The 26,066-nt window shown below is 37.0% G+C and overlaps 1 protein-coding gene across 1 annotated transcript in view; it reads left to right on the top strand.

Annotated features, from left to right (window-relative positions):
• Positions 1–25,664, top strand: part of mdga2a (MAM domain containing glycosylphosphatidylinositol anchor 2a) — a 189,768-nt gene extending 164,104 nt beyond the window's left edge. Inside the window, exons 11-17 of the mRNA XM_058379526.1 lie at positions 2,049–2,226; positions 11,858–11,878; positions 12,421–12,576; positions 13,303–13,464; positions 16,846–16,979; positions 21,184–21,283; positions 21,775–25,664. Coding sequence (XP_058235509.1) covers positions 2,049–2,226; positions 11,858–11,878; positions 12,421–12,576; positions 13,303–13,464; positions 16,846–16,979; positions 21,184–21,283; positions 21,775–21,863 — 840 coding nt within the window. The 3' untranslated portion in view covers positions 21,864–25,664. The remainder of the gene's footprint in view (positions 1–2,048; positions 2,227–11,857; positions 11,879–12,420; positions 12,577–13,302; positions 13,465–16,845; positions 16,980–21,183; positions 21,284–21,774) is intronic.
• The last annotated feature ends 402 nt before the right edge of the window (positions 25,665–26,066 follow it).

Raw genomic sequence — 26,066 nt, 5'->3', positions numbered from 1 at the left:
CACAAGGAGGCGTTCCCATGTGGCTGTTATAGTAATAACGTTTATCAGTGGGAGGCCATAGCACTTCTGTAGCATTCTAAATCAGTTTGTTGCTGCGGAAAATGAAACATTTTGGAGGCTGTGTGCTCTTTGCCATGGATCACATGCACTCTATTGTCACCCCACTGATGGTCGCTGCACTGAGTTGCTCTATATTTGCATAAAGTGCATAAAGTTTTCTCAAATTTGTCACATTGCTGGACACACCCACCTCCAGTAGCCAAAGGTTGCTGTCGCTCATGTCTTCATCTCTCATTGAAAACTGAATGATCTTTGGTCGCTCCTTGTCTGAACGTTGCATAATCCACTAAACTTTATCGACTTCAGCAATCGTTATTTCAGCAATAATCAGTACAGAAAATGACTAAATATCCTCATCTGCAAATCATTGCAAGTAATCTAGTGTCCACTAGGGGTTCTCAAACATATTTTCATCTTAAATAGAGATCTATTTAGGATCCTTAACACGTACAAGCACATACATGATGTGCAGGTAAAGATCACACATATTGCTAGATGATAGTTCATATTAATAAACCCAAAACATTGGGTGCAGTGTATGTGAAACAGAGACACAGGTGCGGGGATTCAAGGTGGTGTCAGTTAATATTTGGACATTTTAAAACACCTATATGAATTAGTCCAGATTCATAGTGGTTCATCTTGCGGAAAGATGTCTGCTCTTTCGGTGTATTTTTAAATGACAACTTGAGTTAAATTGCTTTACAAAATGTGTAAAGGTTAGCGGAGCTCTTAAAAAATGGCAAGATCTATATTATAATACAATGTAACAGATGAACATCACTGAATATTGTGGCAATATAGTGTAAGGATGAATAAACAGTTATATAGCACAAGCCTAATGCCGGCATGAGCTCTCTGACTGATAAAACAAGCTTCCCATTTGTTGAACTACCAAACTGTATTATTTAAATAGAGCCATAATTATTTGAATGGGTGAATATGAATTATTGAATATGTTTAAATGGGTTTATTCAGGAAGGACACTTAAGTAATCAAATCTACACTCAGGAATGTTTCACTAAAGAGACGCCAGAAACTGGGAGTTGTGCTCTGTTCTGCTTACACAACAGCACACTTCACCAGTCCCCCTGAGTTACAGCTCAAGTCTTTTAATAAGCATAAAACACTTGACATGTCTTTTACGTTTGTGTTTTCTGCCTAGTGTATCGCTGGCCAATTTGTAGAAGTTATTAATCAGGTCATGAATGATGAATGTGTTTTCGGCTACATGAAGTTTATCATCATAGACTGATACTGTATATGTTTATATACTATGCTTTGAGTCTGTAGGTCTAAGTTGCATATCTAGACATTTGCCTATGTCTAAGAATGTCCCTGTGGATAGCTTATGTGGGTTGGGTTAGAGTCTAATAATACATCTTATATCCTCCTTGTTGCAGAAGAACATCTGATTATATAGAGCAAAAAGTTGCATTACAAGTTGCTGTAATAATGGTACTTTGCTTTCTACAGGTTTTTCTGACACAAACCCTGCTCCTTCAGGGCTTTTTTTTTCTTTTTCTTCTTTTATTTGTACAGTAGAACCTCAGCATACGAATGTTCTCCCTTACCAATTTTCGCCTTAAGAATTTAAATTTTCCAAAAAGTTTGCATCGGCAAACGAAGCATTTTTGGCAATCGAATGAACTAAACTGAAATCCGAACCCCTGTTAAATTGAGTGTAAGTTCGGGAGCCGTTCAAAACTTGTTTGCGTCAGTGGAATGCTTGGCTTGGGTCAGTTCTTTGCAAGCAGCCATACAGTTTACATACGGTTTGTATTGGTGATATTGGTCATATTTGTGGGTGGCTGGAATGGATTATCTGCAATTACATTATTTCTTATTGGAAAATTTGTTTCGCAATACAGATTTTCGCCTTAAGAACTCTCTCCAGAATGAATTAAATTCGTATGCTGAGGTATTTGGTTTATATCACATTCTCACACTGGTTGCTTTACGGGTGTATTTGGGTTCCTCTTCCGCAGATTGGGCAGCAGAGATGGTGGGAGCAGGAGATACCTGTTGAAGGCCCCATTCAGAAAGGAGAGCTCATCACTTATAACCTGACAGAGCTTATCAGACCTGAGGCCTACGAGGTGCGCCTGACCCCCATCACCCGCTTTGGTGAGGGAGACTCCGCCATAAGGATGGTGACCTACAGTGGTGAGTGTTACATGGCTGTTACTAAAATTGTGTCTTTTGACAGTTACCTTTATAAATTGCTAAGGGTGTGTCTCAAATAGCTCCCTAGCTCCCAACATTGTGAATCAGTTTATGGTCTACACGAGTTTAGGCACTGGTAAGGACTCTGTTATATATTCTTTAGACATTTTTTATGTTGTTTAATCATAGGCTAGCAGGGGGAATTTTTTTTCTGGAAGAATTTCACAATTGAGACAGCCCTTAAAATGGCCGACTCTCTGATCAGTACCCTGAATATTGAACTAGGGAGCTGATTGAGATACACCCTAACTCAAGGTTTGCCAAACCCATGTGGGATCATCTGATTTATAAAAGGAATCGTGTGAGAACCAATTTTCTCTTTTGCTTTAGTTTAAAAATAATATAACAGATTTGGCTTTAAACATGACAAATTTTGTGTACTACTGTGTAGAAATGTTACTACAAGTCACTTTACCAAGCCACATGTAAATGAAAAATGTAGATGCTAGACTAGGTGGTTTGTTGTTGTTGTTATCCTGACATCCTGCACTAGAGAAGTAATTTCTCCATCTTTCTATCTCCACTACCTCCTCAACAGCAGTAAGTGACTTATTTTATTTAAAAGATTATTAAAAATAAATAAAACCATAAATATACCTGTCATTAAATGTGAATACAAGTCCTACATTATAAATCTGGAATAAAAATTGTAGGGTAGTCAAGGTTTGGGCTCTGAAAAGAATTAATTTGTTGACATTTTCCTAAAATATTTGCCAATAAGTAAATACATATTAATAAGTAATAAGCACTGCTGTCAGGTAATGCTAATGTAGAGTGCTGCTAATTCAGCTTTATTGGGGCTAATTAATTGTTCTTACCTGCATGCAACTTTTAGAGAGAACACGCCAAAGGCATTGTAATAATGTCCATCTTTCTACAATGTAGGGAAATCTATTCATGTCCAGCATAAGTGAACATTACAGTGGACATAACCACTTATGCTTAACCCTGTTAGCCAGGCATTCTGAAATTATATTATATTATATTATATTATATTATATTATATTATATTATATTATATTATATTATATTATATTATATTATATTATATTATATTATATTATATTATATTAATAATGTTAAAAATTATACATATACTTACTATGCTTGTTCTGGTTTAGTTGCTCCAGAGAAAATGACATCATGTTTAGAAATTGGTATGATTTACAGAATAATCAATATTCAATCAAGGGAAAAATAAATCAAGTTGATGTAACAGGGTGCACAGGTCATTGTGGGGGGAATGACTATTACAGATTATTCACAGTAAAGTACGCATGGAATCTAACAATGCAAAAATGATTTCTAACATTCTTGGGAGAACGTGTAGAAATTGATCAATAGGCAGGTTTTGTCATTTTAATTCAATCTCAGACATATATACACTGATGTTTTATAGTAGAATATTTCTAAATGAAGTGTTTATGTTAAGTCTAAATACATTGATGTACTCCAGGCACATAATGAAGCACAGTATGATTGGAGTGACCTGATTGTATAGAAGTATAACTAGCTAATGGTGCTCAGTAATGAAAGTATTTCAGTGTTGATTATCAGTGTATCAACTATAAAGTCTGTTACTATTCTAGCGACTGCCTGAGGCTATGACTTTGTATATAACTATGTGACATTATCCAGTGATGTTTTCTAGCATCTTAATATGTTCAATAAAATGTTGCTGGTAAGGTAAATAAGCCCTGGATCACTCCTCACTGAGTAATACAGAGCAAACCCATTCTGCACAATGCATGCCAAAGGGATAACACTCAAATATCCTGTTCAGCCATTCTTACAGGTTACTACTCTAGCAGAAGCTGTTAGAGCCGCTTGCTGTTCACAGAGGCTTGGATTAGCGGAGACAACATGGTGGTTGCAATTAGTTGCAGTTGATTGTACTGGCAGTGACACACAGTGAACTGAGCTCATGCTGTTTTTCGGGCATGAGCTTTATACTATGTATGGTGTGGTGTTATTTTTTACTTTTTATTTTTTTCAGGTGTTTATGATGAGGATTTAAGGGCATGTGGGCTTAGCTGCTAGCATGTTTGTCTCACACCTTTGGGGTAGGAGGTCCAGTGTGCGTGTTGTTTGTATGTTCTGTCTGTGCTGTGGTGGTTTTCTCTGGATACTCCAGTTTCCTCCTCCGGTCCAAAGACGTGTTATAGGCTGATTGGCATCTTGGAAATGACTGTAGTGTTCAAGTGTATGTAGGTGTGCAAGTGTGTGTGTGTCCTGCAATGAGTAGGCCTGTCTAGTAGCACCCTGTCTAGGGAGACCCCTGGTATCGTCTCTAGGTTCTTTGGATGGAAGGATGGAAGGATGGATGGATGGAAGGATGGATGGATGGAATGATGGATGGATGGATGGAAGGATGGATGGATGGAATGATGGATGGAATGATGGATTTTACTTGTATTAGTTGTACATTTAATATTCTGGAATTGCAAAAAAAGAAAATCACAGACACATAATTATTTTCTTGCTTCTCGAAGGTACTTGAGAGTTTGCCAGGATTTGAACTTGAATCATTTGTTGAATGACTGATGACTCTACTCTAGACTTAAAACTTGTCAAAGAACTAATAAATTAGTTGCAATAAATAAATGCATTAAATAAATACCATTGCTGTTTTCCTTTTTAACTGTGTATTTGGTTGTCATGCACAGTAACTGATTGTAGAGCTAATTAAGCAATTAAACACAACATTTCCCACTAATAGGGAATCTTCTCTGAAGTGTTCCTAGTCCCTGACCTATTTGTGCTAGTATGAGGATGTGTTTTTGATAGAAAGTGTAGAGCATTGCTGTAATTCACTCTGGATAAGGGCATCTGCCAAATGATGTAAATGTAAAATGTTCATGTAAACATTGGGGGAAAGCAAGGACCAGTGCTGAGTGCAGAGCTGATTCCATAGCACGGTTGAAGTGCCCTTAAGGCACGTCAGAAAAAACAAGTATCCTTAGTCACAGAAGATTAGAAAAGTTAACAAAACTGTGCAATTCCTAAAACTATATCCACAATGTGCTACATACAGGCTTGTTCTGTTTATTCTTGCATTATACACAGAGTGAGTGCAAGAATTATTCTAGCTGCTGGTTATTATCCTTCATTCACTTTCTGATAAGGACATTATTGTTCACTATTTTTCAACATGAAGCTGGAGTCATTTATGTTATATCTCTTTCCAAGTCAGTTGGGGAAGCATGCAAGTATGTGTCATTATAGAATTGATTAGCACCTTAGATTATTATCTTGATCCATGATAGAACATGGACAATGGAAGGCTTGTTTGTGGCTGGGTGAGTGTTGTGTCAGTTTCTGGTTAAAATATTTTTGTCCTCGGCCCAGGAGATAGTGGGTTTGAATCCTGAGAGCAGTGTTGTATGGGTGGGAATGCAAAATCTCTCTCTCTCTCTCTCTCTCTCTCTCTCTCTCTCAGTGTTTGTCTGTCTATCTGTTATTCTCTCTCTCTCTTTCTGTCTGTCTGTCTGTCCCTCTGTCTCAAACTGTCTCTTTGTCTGTTTGTCTTTGTCTCTCTGTCGTGTCAGTCACAACCCGAACATTCTCTCAGTGAAACCGCATGTGAGCCTTCACTCTCTCCATTTTGTAGCTGCCAAATGATTGGGGAGATCTGGCCTGTTAAATTAGAGAGAGTTGTTCTATAAACTCATGCAGCAAACAGTGGATCATACAATTTTTTTTTTTTTTTTTTAATTGTACAAATATTTAAAACATAATAATCTCCTTATTATGGCCATTGATGGTGCTGTGTGGGCGAATTACTGGCCAACATCTAGTCCATTCATACACATTCTAGCACATTCACCATGCACAGTATTAACATACGAGTCAGCACATCACTGCGAGTCGTGTGCCTCCTCACACATCGGCTTGTCACGAGCAATGAAGACTAATGCATGTTCAGCTCATGTCATTTCCAGATGTCAGAGTTGCACTGTAGTTGCATTTTATATTTGAGGCTTTCTGTTGTGGGTTGGGATGTTTGCATTTATCTTATCTACTATCTTAATGGTATTTACTACCATCGTGATGTCTACTAAAAATAGCACCTTTCACTAATCTGACTCCAAGGTTAATTATTCAGATTATTCACATCACAGCTGAAGTAAACAAAAATTAAATGGCAGCTTTCCGGCACGTTGATAAAATCAGGACAGAGCGTTGATTGGAAAACACATCATACACACACAAACACACACACACACAAGCACCACACTCTAGCCCGCACTTCGAGAACCTCATGGAGAGGTTATTGCTAAACATTTTCAACTATTGGCTTTAGAAATACAAACAGACAAGGGAGGTCCCTAGACAGTGCTACCTTACAATTAAGTAAAGTAATTAAAGTGGTGTAATGATGCTTGTTGACATGTTCAGCAGGTTCCCATTAAGCATGCAGTACATAAAGAGAAATCTTTTTTAAGCATGTAATGACAATGGATAAACACATAAAAGTAATATTCTTTCTCTCAGCTTTATGAGATCATTATTCCTTCTGCTTATTAGGTCTTAGGAGACTGTTCTTATGAGATCCGTTCAAGAAAAAGATTGTTTCTCTCTTTTGACTAGCTGAAAAAAACTTCAACATAACTAGGACAGCGTAATCTTCACACGGTCTCACACTTCTGCCTGAAATGCATGTTCTGATGCTGCCAACAAGCCAAAGATAGCTTCATTCTGGTGTGATTCTTGTGTACAGGGAAAGGATGAGTGAAAAATAATTTTAGCTTGTTACACTCTGTAATGATGGATTGTTCAGAAGGTTAATCATACAGATGATTACTGGAAAAGTCCATTTTAAAACTGAGGAGTTTTTTCTTATATATAATTTTCTACATGTTATGGCTGTTTGAATGACAGGGATGGTTGAGGATCTTATTGCTACATCAGATAAAGCTCATATGACTTTCTTTGTGTTCACAGTAAGGTTATACAGGACTGTGGGCCATGTCCGTGTGAAGTAAATTACTTTGCACATGGTCTTTTTAAAAGGCCGCATATCTGACACTTAGAATAAGTCACACTATCAGACTGTGTCCTTGCTTATCTAAAGCTTTAAGCTGCTATAAAAAATAGCCTTTGCATAATGATAGGCTCTTCGCTGCATTCTGTATTCAGTAGTTACATCATATTTTTTTTCCTGTAAAAAGGTAATTCAGTGCCAACTTGAGAAAGTCCCTTATATTCATTTCCCTACTCCACTGGAATATTGTACATGATACTGACAGTGAGGACGAAAATTCCTCGATGCTTAAATATTTAAGGTCTTTATAAAGTCTTTCTAAGCATGCAGGTGTGAGTCGTGATAGAATTGAATATAGAATAGCACTTTAGATTATTATATATGATCCATGATAGAACATGGCCAGTGGAAGACTCTTGTTGATGCAGTTTGAGTGTTGTGTCAGTTTCTGGTTGAAATATTTTCCAGTCATTGCAGGGGAAATTGTCCTCAGCCCAGGAGATAGTGGGTTTGAATCCTGAGAATCCATAATTCTCCAAGAGAGCAGTGTTGGATGGGTGGGAATGCAAAATCTCTCTTTCTCTCTCTCTCTCTCTCTTTCTCTCTCTCCCCTCCTAATTGTTTTTAGGATTCAAACCAGTATCATAATGCTAACAAAATATTTTGAATTAAACTATAGGGCTTTTCACGCTCAAAATAGTGAAGCCTGGGTCAATGTAAACAGAATCTTCCTTCACATTTCTTACTCCTCATACTTTACCCAGGGTTAACAATTAATCCTGTTTATTCATAATCTGACGTTTCACACTGTACATTCCTAAACCCTGATTGGATGAATACAGCCATGATTGGATAAATACAGCATGCAGCCAGTTTAAATGATGGCATGTTTTGCGGTTTCATGCCAGTGAGAAAAAATGTAATCATGTAAATCCTCTTTGGCTGTTTTCTGAGTTGCACAAAAAACCCAAAGAGAAACAAAATAGAAAAGAAAAGTTTAGAAAATGTAAACTTTTTAACTGCACAACAGCTTTTTACACAACATGCATGGTTTCTGTGACTATACAAGCAAATATGATGCAAACGCTGTGTCATTTCTTATTGGTTTCTCAAATTAAAATTTTATTTGTCATATATATCATCATACACAGTGCAACATGCAGCAAAGTGCTATCCAGAGATATGCAAATATCTCTCCAATAACTATCAATAACTATCCACGATATGCAAATAGAGCAAAAATGGAATTAAAATAAACATAAAATAAAATTTAATTGGCTGTACAAGAAAGAACAAACAGACAAAATATAGAAGAGCTGTGACATTCAGTAACAACGCATCATTTCACACTGTGCACTTTTGGCACCTCAGTGTGAGTTTAATTATCCTTGGGGTCAATTTGACCCCATTCAATGTTTACTGTCCAATATTGTAATAATAATATAATAATGTTCTATTTATATATATATATATATATATATATATATATATATATATATATATATATATATATATATATATATATATATATGAACACATTTTGTGGCGTCAGTGTCAGTTTGACCCCAGGCTGTTTTAACACATAAAAAATGCATTAATGGGGGAGGTGAAAACATAATTTCTCAGAGACCCAGAGGAAAAGACACGTTAATATCCTTGATAACAGAAATTTTTCAGACGTTATAAATAAACAGTATATATAAATATAAAATAAACAGTAATCTGTCTTCTTCTTCTTCTACTGGCTTTTCCCTTAAGGGGTCTCTCCACCTATCCCTATCTTCAGCATCCTCAACACTTGCACCCACTAGCTTCATATCCTCATTTATTACATCCATATACCTCCTCTTTGGCCTTCCTCTTTGCTTCCTGCCTGGCAGCTCAATGTCCAACATTCTCCTACCAATATACCAATATATCCTCCCCTTTAAACTTTGTCCCCCAAACATCCAACATGAGCTGTCCCGCTGATGTGCTCGTTCCTAATCCTGTCCAACTGTGTCACTCCCAAAGAGAACCTCAACATCTTCAGCTCTGCTACCTCCAGCTCTGACTCTTGTCTCTTCCTCAGTGACATTGTCTCTAAACAATACAGCATGGCTGTTCATGACACCTTCCCCTTGATTCTCGCTGATATAAAATAAACAGTAATCTGTACTTGGAAATAAAATAAAACCATTAAAAACAAACAAACAAAAAAAGATATTTCTCTCCAATTTGAGGTCAGTAAGTAAGGTTTTATGGTGATTTGTAAATTTTACTATAGTCAGGCAATAGAAATTTTGGGTGTTTAGGAGAATGGGGTAGTGGGGTGGGTTGAGTTAATGTTTTGTTTTAAAAGCTATTTAGGTAATCAACAAAGAATCATAAATTACCTGACACAAAACCTGGGAAAAAATTATATTCCTGAAGGTTTTAATTGTTGGGATTAAATTGACCCCAAGGATAACAGGAGGGTTAAAACCACAAATGCTGTGCTAACTCTGTTTCAGAGCAGGATTTGAAAAGTAAAAATCAGCACTAACCCTGATTCTGTATTATAAGTGTGAAACGTTCCTTAACCCGGGTTATGTAAATTAATGTGTAATGCCTAACTTGTTCCAAAAATATGCCTTTCTGTAGCTTATTTGTACATATAACAGAGTTAGAATTGCTGCAGCAGTTTTCCCAGCCGTATCCTTATCCGAATGCTTTGTTTGCTGTTGTGACACACACACACACACACACACAATGTGTCCACTGTGTGGGGAAAAAAGTCTGTGATGGGTAGAATGTGGCAGATGCGTTTGTTTGCAGTAATGTCTGTGTGGGTGGCTGTACATATGCTCTACATTGTCTCATAGAGGAAGTAGTATCAGATGGTATGTAAAATTTATCTGAATCATTTTTATACCTACAACAAATTGACCACTTTGTTAAATTGAGTCAGATTTCAGAGTATGAGAGTCAGAGTGTCTTTTACATATTTTCTTTCATATATCATATTTTTTTTCTTTGCCTTGCTCTTAAGTGCGAGTGAGGACAGGGGAAATCAGTCACAGCATTTTTAAGTGCAAAAGTTCAAGATATGGTAATGACCTGCGTTTTTAAGACTTCATTATGTTTATCATTTTAAATCTTGTTACTGTATCATCAAAGCACACATCAATTGCTTTCTCTCTCTCTCTCTCTCTCTCTCTCTCTCTCTCACTCTCTCTCTCTCTTTCTCTTTCTCTCTCTCTCTTTCTCTCTCTTTCTCTCTCCACTGTTTGGTCGCTTTGCAAGACTGGCTCAGAGATCTTAACCAATATTCCTTTACACATGTTTGCTTTGCGGGAATGATTTCTTATTAGCTAGTTTAATCGAGTGAATTAAAATCAATTCTTTCCATGACCTACAGCATTTCATAAATCATGCCATAGTAACAAAGTTTCGGGGTTAAGCTGATGCTCCACATTTATTCAGCGTGGCAGAAATCGATCATGAAAAAGCCCATGCATCTTCTTGACAGCTTAGATTGTATTTACTCCGCGAAAGAAATTACAGTGACTTATTGAAACAAACTGCGTTTTTGTACCCTTGACCTTTAGCTTGTTTTCCATGGATGTATCCTTCTTATGTTGCTAGTGAGAACGGCATATTGAAAAGAAACTGCTTTGAAATGCATGAGTATGGCCTTGTAAATGCACAGTGCAGAAATGCTTCACTCTCGGCTGTATAATAATTTGTGCACTGGAAAGCAAATGGGTAACTAATATCAGGAGGTTATTAAAAAAAATAATGCTAAATTATCGATTTAGCGCTTCAAGGATCAAGGATCAAACCGACATGGACTTCAGCGGAGAATGATGTCTGTGTTCATTTGTGAATAACAACACATTAGTCAACAAACTGTAAAAATAAATAAAAAAATAATTTAAAAGGAGGAGGATAGTGTATTCGCATACTGCATTTTTTTTGTTTTCTTTTTTCTGTATTTTCTTTTTTTCTTTTCTTTTCTTTCCTTTCCTTTTATTTTATTTTAAATTACATTTTTTTCTGTTTTTACTCTATTTTTATAACACTAGATGTCATAGTGTGTATGATTATGTATTTGACTAATAAAATTATATTTTTTCTCTTTTTTTCCCCTATAATTTCTTATTATTTCTTATTATCTTTTCTAATACATTTCTTTTAAACCTTTATTGATTAATTATAATGAATATCATTATTTTGCATGTTAATAAAGTTCTGAGCATCCAAATGAGAGTGATTAAAGCTGAGATGATTTTATATCATTTTGCCTTAATTAAGTTGCTGTGCTTTTGGCAAATAACCGTGTACTTGCCCTAATAGTGTGTGAACTTTAAGGAAGAGCTGGTTTAGTAAATGTCAAGTGTGCAAAAAATCTTTAAATATAAAATCATTTTAGCTTGTTGAACACTTTTCTTAGTCCCTGCATAATTCCATGTATATTATTTCATAATGTTAATGCTGTTATTATTCTAAAACAGTAGAATGAAAAGTATATTGACTTGAAGTGTGTGTATTGTTTTTATTCTGCAGTTTCCTGTGTGATTTTATGCCTGTTTTTTAAAACGCTTTCCCATTATTTTCTCTTCACAGCTCCCATTAACCCACATCTGAGTAAGTATCCTCCTGTCCACTTTTATTTATTTATTTTTTTTTCATGTATTGTAGAACTTCTAAAATAATTCCTTTAAATAATTTTAAATGAATCCCCCGTTTAAGTCTTCAGGCATGAAATTGGGTAAGAGCCAACAGTCAGGTCACTTGAACTGCCTTTAACCAAAAGCCAAAAGTGATCTGTGCTGAGAGATACCTTAGTTTTAAAAAGAAATAAATAAATAAAAATACAGCTCCTGCCCCTGCCTCTTTGAAGGTCACCACTCCACATTGCTGGAAGCTATGTTTGAATAAAATCAATGAATATTTATCATAAACCACTCAAGCGGAATATCAATAGCAGCACAGCGATGCCCCAAAAAAGGCAAGATATGCCTATTAATGCTTCATTGAGGTCTCTGGGTTTGACAGTGTGTTAAGGAAGTTATACATGATTAAGTAAGCTCCTGATCATCAGCACTGAGGTCCTTCTAAGCTTCTTAACCGTGTCTGGTCAGGTCTGTTTTGAATTAGTGAGACTGATCACTTCTGTCCTTGCTCAGGGGAATTCCACTGCAGCTTTGAGGAGGAGCCCATTTGCATGTTCACTCAGGACAAGAATGATAACTTTGACTGGACGAGACATAGCGCTGCCACACGGGACACTAAATACACTCCCAACACAGGACCCAGCGGAGACCGCAGCGGCTCAAAACAAGGTTTGTATGCCCACCGAATATGGGAAAGATTCGCCCCTCTGTACATAGGCAGCAGGCGTTGGCTTGGCAGCCATTAGGGCCTCATCTTTTATTTTGCTGGTAAGGTGGGATGCATTTAAATGAAGCAATCAGCCACTTTCTGTTAAGTCCTAAATGCCAGATTCAGCAGTTTAATTTGGACATAATTCAGCTGTACAGATTAGACTGCGTAATTTCCAAGTTGAAATGAAAATTTCCCTAACAGGCAATAATGGTTTTGAAAGTGACTTCAAAGAGAGAAAGGCTTGCCAGTTACAACAGAGATTCAGTCTGACCTCCCTTTATTGACACTTCCACAAAGAGGCTTTTGATAGAAAGAGGAAGAGGAGGGAGGAGGAGGAGGAGGAGGTCTGGAGGGAGGCACGCTGGTGATTGTGGCTTTTATGGGAATGCAGTAGCAGCTGATGTTATAAATAATACATTTGCTTTAATCATCCTGGTGGCAGACATAAAACTGTATAAAATTACATTACCCTCAAGAGTCTTCCTGGCCTTTTAATTATCCTGTATTAATATAGGAATAGAAAAAAAATCTGTTTCCTTTTGACTGGAAATAGGGGTTGCTTGGTGGCGCAGCTGGTAGCATTGGTGCCTCCAGGGTTTGCTCCTGAGCTCTGGTAACACACTGTCTCTCTGGTGTTTTGCATGTTAAATAGCGAATTGTGATTTGTTTTGTGTCTTTGGCAGGATTCTATATGTATATCGAGACCTCCAGACCCCGTAAAGAAGGCGACAAGGCCCGTTTGCTGAGCCCCACCTTCAACGTGGCACCTAAAAATCCTTATGGCATCACCAACCCTCCTGCATACTGCTTTGGTTTCTATTACCACATGTACGGGAAACATATCGGTAAGTCGGAGCAGAGCTCTCTCTTATAACACTGACTGGTTTAAGGTAATGTCTGCTTAACCAGCGAAAGAGTGGTGAAGTGAATGACACCAAAGGCACGCATTTAGTGACAGGCTTTTGAAGCATCCCCACATGACTGCACCATTACTGTGACAAGTTGCTGGACTGGACAGTTTCTGTCAGCTTCTGGCATGCCATGTAATGGGGAGAGTAGCAGCACATTCTTTAGCCAGTGTGCTTGACCTAAATCACTCCTGATAACATCACTGGATCCAATCCTGTCTCATGTGTAGAAACACAGCAGACACATGCGTTTCCTAATAGAGCCGTAATGCCGTTGTGTCAGAGCGCATAGACTAAAGCTGTAACGAGGCGAATGTAGCTTGTCTTTCCCATTCATGCCAAAATTGTTGCTGTCTTACTGTGGCTTGTTATTGTCCTTTACCACTGGGCTGTTTTAAGTGCTGAGTGCACTTTCGCAAGCGTACCTAGCTGCCATTCTTTACGCCGTACTGAAAGGAAAGATGTGTTCCTGGCAGGGAGGAAACACATCACATATCAAACAGGTGAAGCTGGATTGTGACCTGCTGTGATGTCTGTTATGTTGTTGAGTCCTGAGGGAATTTTCGACACTGCCAGCTGATGGATACGATGCTGTCCGTGGTGCCATGGCCTTTTCTCGTGACCTTGTACTTCAGCACTAACACTTCTCCTTAAGCACTAGCGTGATGCCATCAGACATGAATAACCAAGGTGTTTGCTAAACTCAGAGGCAACACAGAGTGGTCTCAGGATATAAACAGGATAGTAAACCTTGCAGCGGTCTGTGTTTGAATTAGATGAGAAATCGGGTTTTGCCAAAATTGTTTTTCTGACAATAAATACTTTGACATCTCTGAAAGTGATGTGGGAATAGTGTTATTTAGGTTATTTTTTAACCTTGCCTTGGCAGCTTCCTGCAAAGATCACAACCATTTTAAGAGTGAGTTTTACCTCAGGCAAAGAGACAGAGTGAGAAAGCGACTGATGTGAGAAACGATAACAATCAAAATAATAAACAGCGCTTCATTCTGTTATCTTAATAAGGAATAATTTCTTCCAATCTGTCAGTAATGATGTTTATCCATAAGAAGGTTAGCTTATAAATGTAGAGGTGGCCTTCGTTTAGTGGAATTGGAATGAAATCTTTAAATGTGACTTTATTCATTTTCACTTTTGGGCGACTTCAAAATCCTGGGGCTTTACTTCATGGGGATTGGTGTGCAGAAGCATATTTTAATTTAGGTTTTTTGAACTATATAATGGTTTTAAAAACAGGTGTGTCAAGAGTTTTGACAGTTCGGAGGGTGTTCACACCTGAGGAGTGGTGGCACAATGGTTAAGGCTCTGGGTTTCTAAGAACGAGGTCCGAGTTTCAAGCCTTAGCACTGTTAGATGGCCACCGTTGGGCCCCTGAGCAAGGCCCTTAAGCGTCTCTGCTGCAGAGGTGCTTTATCGAGGCTGACCATGTGCTCTGATTCCAACTTCCTAACAAGCTGGGATATGTGAAGAAAAAAATGTGTATAGTGCTGTAATGTATATGTGACAAACAAAGATTTAATACATATAACAGCAATAATAATGCTATTACTATTAGCAGACACTTATGTCCAGAACTGCATAGATACTTGCTCTTTAGTTCAACAAAACATATCTTAGAAGAAATAGGTGAGAGTATTTAAGTGCTTAGTGCTTAGAGTTGGTCTTTAAATGTAAATATTTCTGCTTGTGAAGATGGAGATTGGATATAAATGGTCTCATGTACTTACAGTGCAAATCAAGTTTGATTGTTGCTTTAACACGCATGCACTTGTGGTAGCATTAAACACAGGAAAAAAGGTAATGAGCTACAAACTTTAACTGCTACAAAAGTCAAAGCCTTTGTAAGCATCAGACGTACCTCTGAACTACTGCGCCAGTGTGGAGGTGTGTGGAATTTTATAACCTTCATGAATTTTTAATACACACTTACCTTGTTCAGTTAAACATTTAAACAGTTAACATTCACCTTTTTAACACACAAGCATGGCACTCCAGCCTGGCTGAAGTGAGAGTTGTGGCGGCTTCTGAGGGTTGACATTTCCGATTTGGGAGACATTCAGTTTCACATTTGTCCTGCTGGACTGAAAGGAAAATCTATCAATGCTCTACCTATTCTGCTCTTTGCATTCAGAAGAACTTCCCTCTTTGCGATGGAATTTTAAAAGATTTGCCTTGAAGAATTGCACCACAGGGCTGTAACCTATTCTTTTTTATGTCTCCTGACCTGGTTTGAGGAATTTCCGCAAGCACTTCTACCCGATTCCAGACTCCTGCACTTGTGTAATCGCTTTTATTGTAGTTTGTTATTATTAACCTATAATCCCCAAAGCACTTTGGAAATGAAGTCTGGAAAAAAGCATTATTTGTGTGCACCAGAATCATCCAGGCATATAAACACAGAGTACAGTGAACTATCCTCAAGGGCTGGAGGATCCTGAGGTAGCTAGAGGAAGCGATAGTTATGTTTTAATGTGTTGACCATGCTACCCGAGGTTGGAAGAGGTTGGAACTAATTAATGAGACACTTCAAAGTTTGCTGTAGGAGACCTTTTTCTCTCTCTGAGTTTGTTTATGCGATTAAATCTAAGCAAACACTCACTTCTGAATGCCTGTCCCTACGAGGCAAAAGGATCACAGCACTTCCATTAGAGGGGACGGTTAATGCTATTCATCTTCTGGAGCACATCCTCCATGGTGTTACAGTGGGTCACATCCAAGTGTGAGCACAGCTAAAGCTTACAACACTATCTTTCTCTCTCTCTCTCTCTCTCTCTCTCTGGGTCTTTTGCCCTCTGTATCTGTCTTTTGCTCTTTCTCTCTGTCTTTTGCTCTCTTTTGTCCTCTCTGTCTCTCTCACTCTGTCTTTTGCTCTCTCTCTCTCTCTCTCTCTCTCTCTCTCTCTCTCTCTTGCTCTCTCTGTCATTTGCTCTCTTTCGCTCTCTCTTTCTCTCTCTCTTTCACTCTCTCTTTCTCTCTCACTTTCTGCAAGTGCAAACTAATGAGAACGGAGGTGCAGAATGAAAAGAAGAGCACTTTGTAGGAAGTGAGATATATAGAAATTCTATAGCACATCATTCTGTATTCCGCAGTGCATAGTACTGTAAAATGCAATGATGAATATTTCATGAGGTTGTGTGTTTCTGTGTTTTGTTTTGTTTTGTTTTTTTTTCCTCATATTTTTTTAGATTTTAAGACTAATGTAATTTGTCATGGTTAGTTAATGCGTGTGGACTTTATGCAGATTGTGTGGCTTCATACTTTTTCTTCTAAACAAGGTATACTGTATCTAACTCTCTACAGGCACTCTGAATGCATTTATGAAGCAGAAAGGTCAAGCTACTTCGGATGCTGGTCCAGTCTGGTCACTCAGTGGGAATCAGGGTGATCGGTGGAAACAGGCCAAAATCAGCATCCACCCCACCTCCTCCTTTCAGGTAACACACTGACTGATCAGCAGCATGAGGCCTCATTTGATTTATATTACCCATAATCATGGAGTAAGATTCCAAGGGTACTCATGTGGCAAGTTTCTTTATATAGATTTATCAAATGTACCAGAAGGTTTAAACAGATTTTGAGACTGTTATGCCCAGACACATATCAGGTTTAAAACATTCACATTTGCATCTTTAATGCAACATATTCAGTAGTGTGTGATTAGTGTCAAAATGTCATCAAAATGTCTGATCATCTTCCTTGTATATTTTTGATTACAACAGCACATCAGTAGCTGAAATATTTTGTGATTTTGCTCCTCAGAGCCCTTATTACAGAAACATCCAGACTATCATGCTGTGAAATCCTATTTTATATATTTATTAACCATGACTGTTTCAGTTAGGATCTAAATTAAGAAAATAACTGTTACAGAATCAAATTTCTTCATGTTATTATTTTAACTCTGCATAATAAACAAAGATTGCAGACAAGCATTCTTGAGAACTTGAGAAAATCCTAGAAAAAACTAGCCCTGTCCTAACTAGCTTCAGTAAAGATGTGTTGTGACTTGCCATCTGTCTTGGAAAAAAACACTGTTTTGTCTTTGTTACTTAATATTTACTTTGTTGTTTTTTTGCGTTTGTCACAGTGCAGAACCACAAAGTAACTGGTCCTGTCATTTTTAAGAAATGACCAATCGCATAATGTTTTGTTATATATGATGTCATACATGCTCAACCCTCTCTTGGTTGCCATATGCTAACCCTAACCCTAACACCTGATATCAACGTCCATGATTCAATACAATTCAAACAAAGAATACTGTCTGTGTTAGCTGATTTATAAATACATAATAATTTTCCTTCATCTTTTATGAAATTGTGACCATTAGTGCAGCTGCAGGCTGTGGCTACTTCAGCAATCCCGGCAATCAAGTCACAGATCCTGCAGTCCTACAAGCTGTCCGAAAAACCAGCGCTGTAAAAGCAATGTTGTGCCCACTGGGACAGTAAAGCTCAGACTGGCAGAAGTGTCAAGCAAAGGCAGGAACAATAAGCCTTTAGGTTTGAATAAGATATACTGTACTCGAGATATTTTTTTGCACAAGTGACTGCAATCGTAATCATTATTTAAAAGTTTGTTTGGTTTTATGGCTTCGTAAGCTCTGAGTAGCTGTCACTTCTGTTGATATAATAACCCCATTAAAATTGGTTTCACGTTCAACATTCATAATTTCAAAGTGAACATTATTCTAACAGAGCTTGTGGAAAGCTTTTTTTGTTTTTGGATATGCACAGTAATGTTTGGATTTATTTATTTTGAGGATGAGGATGTGTTCCCTTTTAAGTCGGGTTCCTCTCAAGGTTTCTTCCTAATATCATCTTGGGGAGTTTTTTTTTTTTTTTTTCTGCCACCATTGCCTCTTCTGCATTAGAGGTGTATTCATTTAGAAGACAAATAATGTAGAGTAGAATAGCAATGAGTAGAAAAAAGTAAAATAATGTAGAATGAGTGGAGTAGAGTACAGTAGAGTAGCAAAGAAAAGCGTACAGTACAGGATGGTAGAGTAGAGTCGAGTAAAATATAGTACAGTGGAATGCAGTAGAACAGAGTAGATTATAATAGTGTGGTGTAGAGTAGAGTATAGTAGAGTAGATTATAAGTGTAGGGTAAGGTAGAGTAGAAATAGATTATAATAGTGTAGACTACAATAGAGTAGAGGAGATTACAATGGAGTATAGTACAGTACAATAGTGTAGATTATAATAGAGTAGAGTACAGGAGATTATAATGCAGTAGAGTAGAGTAGAGTAGAGTAGAGTAGAGTAGAGTAGAATAGATTATAATGCAGTAGAGTGAAGTAGATTATAATAGAGTAGAGTAGATTACAATGGAGCAGAGTACAGTAGAGTAGATTATAATAGAATAGAGTACAGTAGATTACAATGGAGTAGAGTACAGTACAGTAGATTATAATAGAATAGAGTACAGTAGATTACAATGGAGTAGAGTACAGTACAGTAGATTATAATAGAATAGAGTACAGTAGATTACAATGGAGTAGAGTACAGTACAGTAGATTATAATAGAGTAGATTATAATAAAGTAGAGTAGAGTACAGTAGAGTAAAGTAGATTATAATAGAGTAGAATAGAGTACAGTAGATTAGAGTAGATTATAATGGAGTAGAGGACAGTAGAGTAAAGTAGATTATAATAGAGTAGAATAGAGTACAGTAGATTAGAGTAGATTATAATGGAGTAGAGGACAGTAGAGTAAAGTAGATTATAATAGAGTAGAGTATAATAGAGTAGAGTACAGTAGAGTAGTTTATTATAGAGTAGAGTAGAATAGATTACAATGGAGTAGAGTAGAGTATAATAAAGTACAGTAGAGTAGATTATAATAGAGTAGAGTACAGTAGAGTATAATAGAGTAGAGTACAGTATAGTAGAGTAGTTTATTATAGAGTAGAGTAGAATAGATTACAATGGAGTAGAGTAGAGTAGATTATAATGGAGTAGAATAGAGTAGAGGAACAAGTGACATCTCAGTGGTTAAGGTGTTGGACTACTGATTAGAAAGTTGTGAGTTCACATCCCAGGACCACCAAGCTGCCACTGCTGGCCCCTGAGCATGACCCTTAACCTTCACACATAAAAATGAGATAGATGTAAATGGCTCTGGATGAGGGTGATTACCAAATAATGTAAATGTAAATCTTGGGGCAAGTGTTAGCTCAGGTTTTGGACTACTGATTAGAAGGCCCCTTAACCCTCAATTGCTGAGTTGTAAGTCACTCTGGATAAGGGCATCTGCCAAATACTGTAAATGTAATGTAGAGTAATAGTGTAAAGAGTTCTTTATTAATTCCCAAGGGGAAATTTGTGTCAAAGCAGTTATAACACAAAATCACCAGGGAGGACGAGAACTAGGACTTAACATAAAAGCAGCACAAGACTTAAAGTACACAATAAACTCACAAATATCACAAATGAGAAAGAATCAACATACATACATATGAGTCTCTTAATATTTACAGACTGAAACTGAAAATTCTGTACAGATTAATTATAGAAAAAAGATTACCGGTTGTCAGTTTAAAACTGTAGATATGTATGATGGGCAGTGTGTGTATAAAAATAAATGTACACTGGTCACTAATGTATGCATTTAAAATGTATATACTGAATTTATATATTTCTGTAAAGCTGCTCTTTGACAGTGTGTATTGTTACTGATGTGTGCTGATGAGCTGGACATCAGACGACACCCGGCTTTAATAACACAGATGTTCATAATGTGTCTGTAAAATGATTAAGAAATGAACATAATGCAAATGTTTTTACATCAGTATGAGTTTCATGCTAATATATTCAGAAACACCTGCCTGAGGAACCTGGCTAATGTTAAAAAAATGAAATAATCATAGAAGTCTAATAATATGCTGCTTAGCTGCTTGTTCTACTGATATTATAAACTTCCATGTTAATGCCTTGGTATAACTAATGCCATGAAATCCTCAACATGGTACTGTGTATGAATTTGGATAAAGTCATAAGCAGGTAGATATTTTGATACGTACTGGAGTTCTGTGAACAAAGATGTCTTGTGCCTTTTTCTTGCAGAAATTAAAATTACATGCATAAAATACATCTAAAGATGTCTAGAGATGCATTGAAACTTTGCTGGGATACTTTTTATTTTTTCCAGATTGAGTACTAGTACAGCTTTTTGGTACTCATCCTGGTACTGAAATTTGGTACCCTGCTTATTATAAAGCAAATACCAGCGATAAGTATATTTTATTTTGCTCCGTATATATTTCCCTGATTTAAATGGTGCCCATGAAAAGCATGCATCATGGCTGGTAGGATTATTCTGAGCTAATCAGGTCACTTGAATTGTAGGAAGATGATGTATTTCCTCTTCTTGAGATTTTTTTGCAGAGCTCAGTTTGCAGTCTGGTTTGATGACATCATTAATCATGAAATACTGTACATCCAGATCACTGTCATTTTGTGTTGTCTCTCTTTCTTACCATGAAAGCAAATAAAGCTTACTGTACATAGTATCACATGGAAGCAGAAGCCAGTATCGGAGCACCAGTATCAGTACCATGATTCATTTATGATCTAATGCTCATATGGTCTCATATAGTGCATCATATTGCTGCATCATGTTTTTGCCTTTACACAGGTGATTTTTGAAGGCATCCGAGGTCCAGGGATCGAGGGGGACATTGCGATTGATGATGTCACTCTAGAAGAGGGGGAGTGTCCTGACCCTCCATCCAATCGTATGTATTAAAGAGACATTGCTTTAGTGAAGGCTCAGAATTGCTTTAGTGTGTGAGGGATAGAATTAGTCGTACCTGTTGAAGATCTGTAATTGCACTTGCAGACAAACGGAGCAATAAAATGGAAAGCAAGACAAAGTAATGGTCTGGAATTGATTAAGCTATTGAAAGGGAAATTAGGATTTTGTTCTTCTCAGCTTGAACTTTTTCTGAAATCCATGAGAAAACAGCCAGTCTAAATGACTTTTCCTTGCTTAAAAAAAAAAAAAAAAGACAAATCTGAATGGGGAGCATTTCTGTGTTTCCTGGAAGTAGGAATCTTTATCATTTAAATGATTATAAAGAATGCATTATGAATATCTCTAAAAAATATGTCTTAGTATTTGAAATTGTTCAAGAAATATTTATTTAAGTCCTTTCTTTGATCAAAATCTAAATCTCTGCCTGTGTGTTGACCTCTTCCTTCTCCCCCTTCCTTCTCTTGTCATCAGATATCAGATCGAAGGCTTCGTTCCAAGTGACACATATATGGCCGCTATGCCCCGCCCTGGCTTTCACACTGTTTCAAGGTCTTAGGTGACCACCTCGCTGGGTGGAGACTGGTGGCGTTGTCTGAGGCCGCAATCCCGTACCCTCAATATAATCACCAAAGATTCACATTTTCAGATGACTAAGAGGGAAACAGCACTGTCTCAATATGGATTATCAGACATAAAATCATGAAAAATGGAAAAATAAACAAAAAAAAAGACAAAAAAGTAATAAGGATTTGATGTATCTATCTACAATCTGCAAACTATTTTGCCGTAAGATGCTCCCAAGGACTTGGATGAGAGCAGCTTACTGATGGAGTAGCATGAGGCAGGGCTCATGTGAAGGGCTCCCACGCAGATCTGAGGACAGTTTGTAAAGCACAAGGACAACTTTGCCAGCTGGCAGTTAAAAAAAACTCATTATAAAGGTGGGGAAATGACAAGTGATGGCAGTCTCCACCAGCTCTTTACTATGAACACCTTTCAGTGTCTCATCCTTCCTGTCCTTCATTGTATATTCAGATCTTATAAGCTTTTTTTCTCCACATTTAGCCCTCATACACATGTGATTTAACCTTCTTTTGGCTTGGTGCTTTAGAACACATATGAAAAACTATGGCAAAAAAAAAAAAAAATCATTTCTGCTTTATATCCCAACCTGGGTAGCGGCCTGTTTTGATTTCCAACACTGTGCTCACATCCCCTAGTGGCAGGCCAAGGGTAGGAGACCAGGCCAGAGGAGCTAATGAGCGCCTGATGAAGGAGGGCAGAAGAAAGAGAAGAGAAGAAGAAGTGCAGAAGTCTGAGGTGGAAGGCCATGGAGGAATACAAGAACAGGTTAAGAAAATGCTCCTCTTTTCTCTTTGCAAAGAACATTAACAACATTGGAGCCACTTTCTGCCATGAAATACAAAGTGCCTTCAGATTATGAGCAGAATTGCGATCCTGGCCGTTAACACCAAACGCATCAATATTTCTAACGTCACCGTTGGGCTATTTTGTATGATTATTTTGCTCCTTCAAAGTGCTGATTTGAATGGCGGTGGAGGTGGAAGATGGTTCAAGAAGTCAGCACAAAGACCTGCTTGTAATTTGCAGATTTAGCAAGAGTTCCATACGAAACACAGGTAACTATGTTCTCTACCAGAAGAGCAGAAACGTCTTTGACTGCGCTCAGTGTCACATTGCCGTTTTGCTGTCTTCAGAACTGGCAGGTTACTGCAATGTTGGTTGGAAAGGTACATGGAGACATAGTCAGCCTGCCATGTCATTGCTTTACACAGACTCTCATCAAGTGGGCCTTAGAACAGTAAGAAATAAACACAACACCATGGAGGTGAAAGCAGGTGGCAGAGCCTGCACAGGATAAGGCCTACTATCCCTACCCACCCCTCTGCCATTTCTATTGAACAGTGTGCATTCTGAAAGAAAAAAAAAAGATGATATTAATAATAAAATATTTTATTACACTAGCGAGAATGTTTCTCTGATTTTACACAAACTGTGAAAATAAACTGTGGAAGAAATTTACCTGAAAGTAACCATAACCAGCTGGTTTTTAAAAACATGTTCTAAAAAAAAGAAAGAAAGAAAGAAAGAAAGTAAGGATGAAAGAAAGAAAAGAACATTTACGTATATTGTTGGTTATGAATAATGTTTTGAGGAGCTGTGTCTTGTTTCTTATTTTTCTGTTAATGCTGTTATGACTTTTAGCTTTCTTTAATTCTTGTTGTCTCCCTTGCATTGCTGAAAATATCAAAATGGTTGGAACTTATTGAATAAGTTGGTTTGGTAAATGTAAACAAACCTGTATATGTAAAGAAGCTCTGTTAATCAAGGTTTATATGAAATGTTTATGTATGAATACAGGAAGCACAATATTTAAGGTTCCACATTAAAAAGGCAGTTTTCATTCATGTATGTGACTTTCTATTTGCAAAGCCAAGAATATGAAATTTGAGGATGTAATTTTCTATTTGAATTTCCTCTTGTCTTACCAGATGAATCCCTTTTTATTACAAACATTCAAAATATTACTAGTATTTGGTCATCAGTATGTCTTGAAGGAGGCCTGTTCTAAACCTTCCATCTTGGCTTTCGTCGTTCATCAGAACTGAGGGAGGGTTTGAACACAGAGACAGACTACTGGACAAAAGGTTCTGAGATCATTTGAGACCTTCATAGTCTTGGTTTTGTCAGTGTAGGTCACATATATGTCCTGGTATATGCAGTGTAATATAGGTGTGCTAGGAACCAGATACAATACATGTTGATAATGTGACCAAACCAGAGCACAATGACTGACCGTCATTACAGGACATATGATTACTGCTTTCATTTACTTTTACACAATTCGACAGATGCCCTTATCCAGAGCAACATACAGGAGTGCTCTGTAATATAAATCAAAATAAATATCCTCATACTAATACAAATAGGTCAGGGACTAAGAATACTATTAAGCTATAACCTTTAGCTGATGGCTTGTGCAGGCCATTTTAGAGCTCAGGTCAATTTGCACTGCGATTCCAAGCTATGTTTTTTTTTAAGCATCAGATAAGAACAATTAAAATGTAGAAGAAAATTACAGCCCAATAACATCAGCATTAAAGGCAATAAATTGTACTTGGCTTGTTATAGCCAAACAAATTACAAAATAAACAGTTGTGTTAACTTACAGATTGAAATAAATTTAATAATTGGTCTTAATTCATTATTATTATTAACAAATACTCTTACCTCTCAGTATTTCAGCAGTGTTTTTGGCAACGTGTGACTCCATTGCTCATTTTAATTGTATCAACATGGCCTTTCCTTTACATAATCCATACACACCTTTAATAATTAAACAGTTTAATAATGTCTGCTACCTATTTGTTATTGTATTTGATGTATATATGTGTATAAATAAATGTAAAAATAACAGATTGGTTCATTTTATGAATAAAAGTCCATTTCAAATTTCATAGAGGAAAGAAAATGTGTTATGGGCCATATCAGTCTCATCAAGTGTTAAAGCCAGAGCATATGGAAGAAGGAGCTAGCCAAGATATGGATTAGATATTGCCTGTAGAACCCCAGGCTTAAATCTGAGCCAAGACTGTAGTCCAGACACCTGTTACCTCAGTGATGCTTGCACAATCCCATTTAAAAAACACTTCAAATTATGCTCCAGCTTCATAAATGATCTTCATAATTAAGCTTAATGCACATAAAGTAGCTACAGGTACAGGAACTCCATCTGCTAATTGGCATGGCACCAGTTTAAATCTTTGCAAGGTTCTTTAGCCTTTCTGCTTTCGTATTTAAATTATCGCTATTTAGATTAGATCTGAGATGTTTTAGTTACTACTCACTGATTTATCTCTCAGCTCAGATAAAATAACGTCACTTTATAAAGTAGCTGCCCCCTAAACACTTGCTTACAAAACACTGTGTGTAGCTCATTACTTCACCTGATACCAAGGTGAATTTATAGCTTAATATATCTGCCATTAATACAAGGGCTTTTAAAAAATAATATGATTTAAATAGCTCACTTTTAGACAAACAATGCAAATTAATATTGATAGTGTGACCTGCTCCTCTATTGCCTCCATTTTGGGGGCCTCCCTGAACATATTACAAACAACTAAATGAAAAGATTTGATGAAACGAGTGTATTGACGCTAGGCCGACTTCCTGTACTGACCCACCATCATTGTACTCTGCTTTGTGCTCTGTTTAGGCTTCCTTTCACTGTATTTCTTTGGATTTATCACTGATTCTTTGTGCCATCCCTACAACTAATGATAAAACAATAATAAAAAAAAGCAGGTATTTTACATCAGCGTTTGAAAAATGTTCTTTTACAGTGTTCTTAAAATGTTTTTTTTGTTTTTGCTGAAGATTTTTGTTGATGCGCCTGAAGTTTATCCATGTGTTTGCTCCTGTGTTTGATGCTGTTTGTAGAAGAAAAACTTTAGTGTGTCTGAATCAGACCGTAATTTCTAAGTGATATGTGTGCATTCAAGTAGTGCATTCAGCTGTTACTTGGCAACAGCTTAATAGTGTTTTGTTTAATTATATTATTTCCCTATATTAGTGCTTATCCTTAATAACTGTTGTTTCTGGAGCCTGTGCAGACTAATTCATGAAATGAAACACAGTACAAATTTAGGTTACAAAACACTTTAGTTTGTGAAGAAAACACCAGAAATGGATTATTTGCCTATAATCCAGGATTGTTTTTATACTTACACACAGTCTGA

The sequence above is a fragment of the Hemibagrus wyckioides genome, linkage group LG25 (assembly GCF_019097595.1).
Source record: "Hemibagrus wyckioides isolate EC202008001 linkage group LG25, SWU_Hwy_1.0, whole genome shotgun sequence".
In the NCBI taxonomy this organism is placed as follows: domain Eukaryota; kingdom Metazoa; phylum Chordata; class Actinopteri; order Siluriformes; family Bagridae; genus Hemibagrus; species Hemibagrus wyckioides.
The sequence above is the reverse complement of the archived record's forward strand: the minus strand, read 5'-3'. Positions and strand labels throughout refer to the sequence as shown.